The sequence below is a fragment of the Gobius niger genome (assembly GCF_951799975.1).
Source record: "Gobius niger genome assembly, chromosome: 11".
Lineage (NCBI taxonomy): Eukaryota > Metazoa > Chordata > Actinopteri > Gobiiformes > Gobiidae > Gobius > Gobius niger.
The window spans coordinates 2,371,491-2,381,190 of NC_136862.1; the positions used below are offsets into that span (position 1 = coordinate 2,371,491).

Here is a 9,700-nt window from a genome sequence, read left to right on the forward strand (position 1 = left end):
GACATTAATCAAATTATGTCTTTTTCCATAAACAATGAAGGCTTATTTTATAAAAATATATTCATTTTGCCTGGAGAAATACTGCTATGTCATTCTCATTAGGAGAAGAACCTGAACCGAGAAAAATGTTCTCCAGTTTTGGCATTACCCAAATCTAAATGATTCTGGGGGGAAATAAGTGACAAAACGAGGATGAAAATGGAGCAAAAAGTTAAAAAAAAACAAAAAAACAAAAGCAACAAAACAGCGACAAAAACACAATGAAAAGTGATGAAAAAGAAAAAAAAACTTAAATTTCCTGCATCTTGGTGTTAACAATAGATTTAGGCTATTTGTGACTCAGTATTTGTTTAAAAGCTTTTTAACTGGTAACCTTTGAACAACTCAATGCTGTTGAAGTATTGAGAATAGAACTACACGTTTTATTTTTTATTGAATCAGTCTTGCGTCATAATGACCCAGGGGCGGACTGGCCATAGGTCCATTCTGGAGGAGCACAGAAGGGCTGCTGGCTTGAGGGCCACCAGCCTGCAAGGGGGTGCTGCTACCCGGCCTTGCAATTGCACAGTGAAGCAGCAAGAAAAAAAAAAAAAATCTCTATTCTATTTGTTTAACAGCTCTGTGGTTAATTGGTGACACAGCAATCGCGCAACAAAAATTAGGCCTATTATAAATTGATGTCTAAATGGGCTCTATGCACAGTGACCCCACGTGCTTTCCGCCTGGACAGTCAGCCAGAGGCTATCCTTCCTGTCCGTTATCTCTTCTGGACCTCAGAGTCTGGACCTCAGAGTCTGGACCTCAGGCTCCACCAGAAGCTATAATAATAATAATAATAAATATTAAATTAGTTGTTGATTAATCAATTGTATCAGCCCTAATTTAAACACTGTGTTTTGTTTTGTCAGTCCTTCCCCTGTTTACAATCAGTCTTATATTATTTTTTGTCTGATAGGTACACATGTCTTTGTTTTCTCTTGTAAAAGTGAACGCCGTGATGTTTAGGCAGTCTCAAACCTGAACACTAGGGGGCGGCAGCGCGCGTGACAGGACAGAGAAGAAGTGAAGTCTAAACAAACATGGCGGCCGCTCGGCGTTAGCTCCGAACTGAACTGACCCTTTTCACCCAAAGTTCCGCCTGAAAGCGGGACAGAACCGCGGGCACATGGCGCAGGTGAAGCTGAAGGAGGAGCAGGAGGTGATGGAGGAGCAGGAGGAGCAGGAGGAGAACCGCACGTGGGTTTAGAGCAGAGACTCGAGACGGGAGTGTCTTTGCGCCATGATCCCGCCCCCTCCAGTGTTTTAAAGGTATAGCGGAGGATGTTCTATTTCCGGGTGGATCATCAAGACGATTGGTCCTCCTAAGTGTCATTCATTGCTGCTCGCAGAACGCGCCGAGTCGTTTGAAAATGGCAGAGGGTCGCAAGAGAAAAAGTGTCTTCGAAGTGTATGAGAAGAAGAGAAAGGCTTCAGAAGAGAGAAACAAGACCAGAGTGTTTTTGGGAGATTCTTTCTCACGATGGCGTGCGCTGAAAACACAAGTTGGGCTTCAAACTGATGCTTCAGTCGCCAACTTTCTACTCGACAGGTAAAGGTGCTATTTTGAAAAATCCATTCCAATTCACTGCTAGTGAAAGTTATATACGTTTATATATTAAATAAATTTACATGGTAGATTTGTTTATTAATTTTTGTTTTTTATCGTCAGTAGCTATTAGGGTGGGCACAGGTGTGCGAACATAATTTTCATCGCAGCCCCAAACACTTATTATTTTTGCGGTGAAACTTCTTGTACAAGAATATGGTGACCGTCTTTATCATTGTGTCCCCTTCCCTTTACAAACAAACAAACAAACAAACAAACAGACTCGGAAGACGATCGCTGTGCCATGCTTTTGATTATTATTTGAGAATAATCGGGTTGTTATTAGCAGAGAAGTTTATCCTAATGTAGGCTATGAATGGTGAATCTTTGGTACAAGGCATAAGGCACATTCACCGCGCACACACGGGAAACATCTCAGTTAGCCTAAAGTAGCCTCTTGACAAATGGTAGACAACACGCTGAAATGTTCTAAAACCTTGTGTATTCATTTCTTATAATCACGATGTGGTCACTATAGTACGGAAGGGCATTTGATATTTTGTATTTCAGCTGGCCAAACATTATACTCTGATTCAAATCTGTGTACTACAATATAAAAGATGTTTTATACTTGTACTTTGTTAGAACAAACAACTAACATGTATAATTCTGTATTTGTTACAGCTATGATAAAATTACATCCACTCCACTGACACACACTCAATGGGCCAGACCCCAGACCCCAGCCTCCACTATTCAGGAGTCACTGTCTGATCGGTAAGTTTGCCTCGATAAAGGAGAGGTCTCTGTTTCACACCTGCCCCCTGCTTGCCAGCCCTCACACCTGCGCAAGTAAACTGAGCAGCGCGGCCTGATGACATCATCACACAGCGCTGTTTGTTTTTGTGTCAGGCTAAAGCATGAGCACGGGAAATGCAAAGGGGAAATAATCCCAGAGCCATGAAATAATGCAAGTCTGCTTTGCAAAAAATAAACAAAAATATGCTATTAGATGATGCTAATTTTGTAATCGTTTAGTGTAATAATCGAAATCGTAATCGAATTTCTATAATTGCACAGCCTTAGCTGTTTGTGCCGACGACACTGAGCTTCACCAGAGAAGTCTCACAGGACCAGGAACGGCCGGACCAAAAAACAACTTTACATCTTCATTATTTTATTTTTTAAGAACTTTTTGTCACCAAATTCCTAATTTTCCAGTAATTTTGGATCATTTTTCTCTGGTCCTCTCATGATGCTTTTTCTTTCATTTTATTAGACATGATACAGTTTAATATAAAAGACTGACATGTGTCGTGTTTTGATGGATTTTGATGAAGTTCTTTTTATCGGGTGGATTATCTCGGGTAAAAATCACCCGGCGTGAGTGATGGTGTTTTGAATTTGAGTGATCGTGTTCTCAGGTTAAATGTGTGTTGATTCTTCTCCGTTGTTCTTCCAGTTTGGTTCGGACGTTCAAAGAAGAGCCAGAAAACAGCGGTAAGAATCCTTCGACTTTACAGCTTTTATAATAGAATCACCAGTTTTAGAATTAGGCTGTTGAAAACCTGAGTACCAACATGAGTCGGGCCGGGTACCGTTACTTTACCTATACTATAATATTTGTCATATAGCACCATATAACAGATTAATAATGTTTGTTCTGAAACTTCCTTTAACGACAAAAAAGTTTCTTATTTTTCCCCCCACTTTTTACTAATTTTTTCCCCCAAATTTCCCCCAATTATTATTATTATTATTATAAACATTTTCCCCAAATGTATCAATTTTTTGACCAAATTTACCTAAATTTGTTCTTTTTCCCATTTTCCCCCTTTTTAAAAATGTTTTCAACTCGTGTTTTATTTCTGTTAAACTTTCCATACCTGCTTTCGATGCTTTTATTTTGTCGATACCAGTTGTACCTAAACCCGCCCTCGTAATGGCTTTAGGAACATTTGTGATGTGGATAAACATTAGAAGAGACTTTGGAGGCCAGATGTTAAACGATGACGCCATGATGTTGTTGTCCTGCAGGCGTCCAGAGTCCAGGAGACGCCAGTTCAGGTGTAAACATTAAAGAGGAACCAGAGGAAGTGGGAATCAAAGCGGAGAGCGAGGAGGAGGACTGTCCGTACGTCCGCGTCATCGTGAAGAGCGAAGACGAAGACGAGGACAGCGACGAGGCCGGAGCCGCTTCAGACAAACGCCCAGAGAGCGAAGAACACGGAGAGAACTCCTCTGGCACCGACGACTCCGAAGACTGGACTCCTTCAGCCGAAAGTCCGGCTCCACAAACCCAGTCTGGGGTCGCCGGGCAGCCGCGGGGGCCGGCCGCGGAAGCCCCGCCCAAGCGCCACATCTGCTCTCACTGCGGGACATGACAAAAATATGACAAAAATGTGATAAAAATTCGACAAAAAAATTGCAAAAATGTGACCAAAAAATGGCTCCACCAGAAGCAATAATAATAATAAATAATAAATTAGTTGTTGATTAATAAATTGTATCAGCCCTTATTTATTAACACTATGTTTTGTTTTGTCCGTCCTTCCCCTGTTTACAATCAGTCTTTTATTATTTTTTGTTTGATAGGTACACATGTCTTTGTTTTCTCTTGTAAAAGTGAACGCAGTGATGTTTAGGCAGTCCCAAACCTGAACACTAGGGGGCAGCAGCGGCGGCGGCAGCAGCGGCGGCGCGCGTGACAGGACAGAGAAGAAGTGAAGTCTAAACAAACATGGCGGCCGCTCGGCGTTAGCTCCGAACTGAACCGACCCTTTTCACCCAAAGTTCCGCCTGAAAGCGGGACAGAACCGCGGACACATGGCGCAGGTGAAGCTGAAGGAGGAGCAGGAGGTGATGGAGGAGCAGGAGGAGAACCGCACGTGAGTTTAGAGCAGAGACTCGAGACGGGAGTGTCTTTCTTTGCGCCAGGATCCCGCCCCCTCCAGTGTTTTAACCTTAAAAGGTCCTGCACCTGATTCATTATTTTATTACAAACAGTAAAAGACGACGCTTCTAGATGAAAGTGTTACTTTTGTCCAAACTCATTCCTAACTTTCCTAAACCAAGTGCAGCTTCCAGATCCTTCTCAGGGACCAGGTTCTGGCACATTTCACCTGGGCCTCTGACACAGAAGTCCAAGAAAACCAGCCTGTAAGATCGTGAAACAGATACAAAGGCTTTATAATGAGATACACAGTGTTTTCCTACTAATGTCTAGGTTTACAATAAAGGAGAACAAAAAAAAACGTTCTTCCACTAAGGAAAAAAGTCAGGTTTAGTGAATCCCTTTTCCCAACTCTGACCTAAATCCCAAACATTTATGCATGAAGCCTTTCACTGACATGGCCACAAATCGCTTTATTTATTTATTATTATCATTATTATTTTATTTTATTACAGGCAATACTGAAAAACAACAACATTCATTTCAGCATTAAAAAAACCGAGCAAATCCATATGTGTGATTTTCATGATGCTGAGTTTATCTGAGTGTCCTGGGTCTCTGAGCTTCAGCTTTGTCTTTGACATGTTTGATGTCCTGGGGGTTTTCCTCCAACACACTTTCTCCCACAGGGACATGTTTGCAATAGTGATGAAGGTCGGGGAGGGATAGTGTGTTTAATTCAGGACTGACACATTTATTTCTTTGCTCCTGTCTCAGAGTTCGGCGTCTCTGGCCTCACAGTCAGTAATAGTTACTTTAGTCAAAATCAGACATATTTAGTTTCTCTCTCCTACGGCTGCTCGATTATTGAAGAAATAATAATCACGATTATTTTTGTCATAATTGAAATCACGATTATTCAAACGATTGTGTTGCTTTTTTAAAAAAAGTATTTATTTTGTTTATATATTTATTAATAGAAAAAACTGTGCTGAATATTTTCTGTTTTCTGAACAGTCATAAAAGTACAAATGATTTCAAGTTTGCCTCGATTGAGGAGAGGTCTCTGTTTCACACCTGCCCCCTGCTGGTCAGCCCTCACACCTGCCCCCTGCTGGTCAGCCCTCACACCTGCCCCCTGCTGGCCAGCCCTCACACCTGCCCCCTGCTGGCCAGCCCTCACACCTGCCCAAGTAAACTGAGCAGCGCGGCCTGATGACATCATCACACAGCGCTGTTTGTTTTTATGTCAGACAAAAGCATGAGCCACGGCACGGGAAAAGGGGAAATAATCCCAGCGCCGTGAAATAACGCAAGTCTGCTTTGCAAAAAAAACAAATAATGCTATTAGATTATGCTAATTTTGTAATCGTTTAGTGTAATAATCGAAATCGTAATCGAATTTCGATTAATTGCACAGCCCTAACTGTTTGTGCCGAGGACACTGAGCTTCACCAGAGAAGTCTCACAGGACCAGGAACGGCTGGACCAAAAAACAACTTTACGTCTTCATTATTTTATTTTTTAAGAATTTTTTGTCACCAAATTCCTAATTTTCCTGTAATTTTGGATTATTTTTCTCTGGTCCTCTCATGATGCTTTTCTTTCATTGTATTAGACATGATACAGTTTAATATAAAAGACTCACATGTGTCGTGTTTTGATGGATTTTGATGAAGTTCTTTTTTGAAAATCCCCCGGCGTGAGTGATGGTGTTTTGAATTTGAGCGATCGTGTTCTAGGGTTAAATGTGTGTTGATTCTTCTCCGTTGTTCTTCCAGTTTGGTTCGGACGTTCAAAGAAGAGCCAGAAAACAGCGGTAAGAATCCTTTGAACTGACAGCTTTTATCACAGAATTGGAAGATTTAGAATTACTGTTGAAAACCTGAGTAGGGCTGGGTTTACCCATAGTTTGTTTCCGATACGATCCCTGAACGATGCCTATACTTTAATATTTGTCATGTAGAACCATAGAACAGATTCATGTGTTTTCAGTTTTCCTTCAGTTTCATTTCATTTCTTTCATTTGTTTAAAGGGAAACAACAAAGAAACTTCCTTTAATGGCAAAAAAGTTTCTTTTCTTTTTTTTTTTTTAAATAAAGAAGAATACATTTCCCCCAAATTTTCCAGATATTTCCCCCTATTATTTTTATTTTTTCTCCGTTTTTTCTCACAATTTTCTCCCAAATTTAACCCTTGTGTCGCCTTCACGGGTCATTTTCACCGGCTGTGATGTTCCGGGCATTTGGATGCAAGGTGACACAAGGGGGCGCCCTTCCAACCTTCTCAGTGTAAATGTGAGTTGACTTTCTTCAGAGTGAGACTTTAGGTCAGACATGAGTGACAGTAACACGACGCTAAATACAGTGAGCTCTTTGTTTGCAGTAAAAAGGCTGAGGCCTCATTGTTCTTCAGTCACAGACTGAGAAATAAAGAAGGAAGTCATGGAGCTTCTGCTTTAGACAGAACTTCAGACTTCTGCTGCATGTAATGTTCTGAAAAATAATATATGGAAAATTATTATTACAACTACAAAAAGAAAAATATTTGACAATCATGTATCTAATCAAAAAAATTGTTTTTTTTTTTAATTTACTCTCATTCTAAAAAAAAAAAAGCCCAAACAAACCCAGGTCATTTGTTTCTGCTGTAGGTCATGTTTGACCCAGTTCCTCTAGTCGTGGGGCTGCAGGACTGATGTGGACAGATGTTACAGAAGAAGCTCATGAGGTTCTTCAACAGTTACTATAGTAACTATTTTCTCCAAAGTAAAAGTAGATCTACCACAGTCCTGTCCACATCTGTCATGGTCCACCAGGACCCACCACGACTCAGAGGAACTGGTACTTTTTTATTTATTTAACCTTTATTTAACCAGGTAAAAAACTCATTGAGATTTATAATCTCTTTTGCAAGAGTGACCTGGCTTTTTTTTAGAATGAGAGTAAATTTTAAACAAATTTTTGGATTAGATACATGATTTTCAAATATTTTTCTTTTTGTAATTGTAATAATAATGTTCCATATATTATGTTTTTACTTCATATCTGAGTTTCAGAATATGATATGACTCTTACCTGCAGCAGAAGTCTGAAGTTCTGTCTAAAGCAGAAGCTCCATGACTTCCTTCTTCACTTCTCAGTCTGTGACTGAAGAGCAATGAGGCCTCAGCCTTTTTACTGCAAACAAAGAGCTCACTGTGTTTAGCCTCATGTTACTGTCACTCATGTCTGACCGAAAGTCTCACTCTGAAGAAAGTCACATTTACACTGAGAAGGTTGGAAGGGCGCCCCCTTGTGTCACCTTGCATCCAAATGCCCGGAACGCAACATCAGGTCAAAATGACCCACGAAGGCAACACGAGGGTTTTTATCCTTCTTTTCCCATTTTTTCCCCCTCAATTTTCCCCCTTTTTAAGATTTGTTGTCATATAGCACTTTTTTATTTCTCTTAAATTTTGATGACTAACAGCATCAACATTTTCCATACCTGCTTTCGATACTTTATTTTGTCGATACCAGTTGTACCTAAACCCGCCCTCGTAATGGCTTTAGGAACATTTGTGATGTGGATAAACATTAGAAGAGACTTTGGAGGCCAGATGATGAACGATGACGCCATGATGTTGTTTTCCTGCAGGCGTCCAGAGTCCAGGAGACGCCAGTTCAGGTGTAAACATTAAAGAGGAACCAGAGGAAGTGGGAATCAAAGCGGAGAGCGAGGAGGAGGACTGTCCGTACGTCCGCATCATCGTGAAGAGCGAAGACGAGGACGAGGACAGCGACGAGGCCGGAGCCGCTTCAGACAAACGCCCAGAGCGCGAAGAACACGGAGAGAACTCCTCTGGCACCGACGACTCCGAAGACTGGACTCCTTCAGCCGAAAGCCCGGCTCCACAAACCCAGTCTGGGGTCGCCGGGCAGCCGCGGGGGCCGGCCGCAGAAGCCCCGCCCAAGCGCCACATCTGCTCTCACTGCGGGAAGGCCTTTCGAACCCGCGCCGTGCTGAGAACCCACGAGCGGACGCACTCGGGGGAGAAGCCCTTCAGGTGTACGGTCTGCGAAAAGTGCTTTCCCGGGAAGCTGAATCTGACGCTGCACATGAGGATCCACACGGGGGAGAAGCCGTTCAAGTGCTCGGTTTGTTCCAAGGACTTCAACCAAGTGAGTAACCTGTACAAACACATGAGGTCCCACACGGGGGAGAGGCCTTTCAGATGTTCGGTTTGCTCGAAGGACTTTTCAGATCCCAGCCACCTGAAGATCCACATGAGAGCCCACACGGGGGAGAAGCCTTTCGAGTGTTCCATCTGCGCCAGGACTTTCACGGCGAACCACAATCTGAAGATGCACATGAGAACCCACACGCGGGAGAAGCCGTTCAGGTGTCCGGTCTGCGCCAAGGATTTCACCCAGATGAGCAGCCTGAACCGCCACGCCAGGTCCCACACGGGGGAGCGGCCGTTCACCTGTTCGTTCTGCGAGAAGGGGTTCACGCAGATGAGCCATTTGAAGATCCACGTGAGGTACCACACCGGGGAGAAGCCGTTCGTGTGCTCCTTCTGTGAAAAGGGCTTCGCCGAGAAGGGAACTCTGACGGCGCACCTGAGGACCCACGCCAGGGGGAAGCCGGCGAAGGATCCGGTCTCTGCGGCGTCGGGAAACCTGAGCACGAGCGCGACGGGTCCAGTCGAAGCCGAGCCGCGGATCTGAAGAACTTACTCGGGACGTTTCAGTCAGAAACAGCGTTAAATAGGATTCCACTGGGATTCTAGAATAGGTAGCGTTCACGTGACATCACAACATTCTAAAGAGCCTATAGTTTAACATTGAGGTGGAGGTCAACTGACGTTAACTATGGTAACGGTGGTAACTGACAAAATGCATATTTTTATGTCTTTGTTTTTTGGCTCATATCTCAGTCGTGACTGGAGGAATCCACATGAAACCAAAACTGTCACAAAGTTCATCGTCTCCTCTGTCGGCTCATATGAGCTAATGTCCAATTATTATCTCTAAAGAATGTCAAAAAGTGGTGACAATACGCAAAAACATGACCATGATGTTGTCCAATAGAAAAGACTTTCAGACATAAAAATAATATCACAGGTTTGTGAATCCGATCACGATCAAATACTGAAGAGGAAAAACATTTGTCAATTTTCGTTTTGGAGATTTCTTCCAAAAACTGCATTTCTCCCATAGAGTTGTATTGGCCCTGC

The 9,700-nt window shown here is 42.6% G+C and overlaps 1 protein-coding gene across 1 annotated transcript; it reads left to right on the plus strand.

Annotated features, from left to right (window-relative positions):
* Positions 1-4,411: 4,411 nt before the first annotated feature.
* Positions 4,412-9,241, plus strand: LOC306970644 (uncharacterized protein; the record flags this gene model as incomplete). Its single annotated transcript, XM_079566673.1, has 3 exons — positions 4,412-4,473; positions 6,221-6,297; positions 8,119-9,241. The coding sequence occupies 3 exons, from the start codon at positions 4,412-4,414 to the stop codon at positions 9,189-9,191; spliced, it is 1,212 nt and encodes a 403-aa protein (XP_079422799.1). The 3' UTR covers positions 9,192-9,241.
* Between the last annotated feature and the right edge of the window lie 459 nt (positions 9,242-9,700).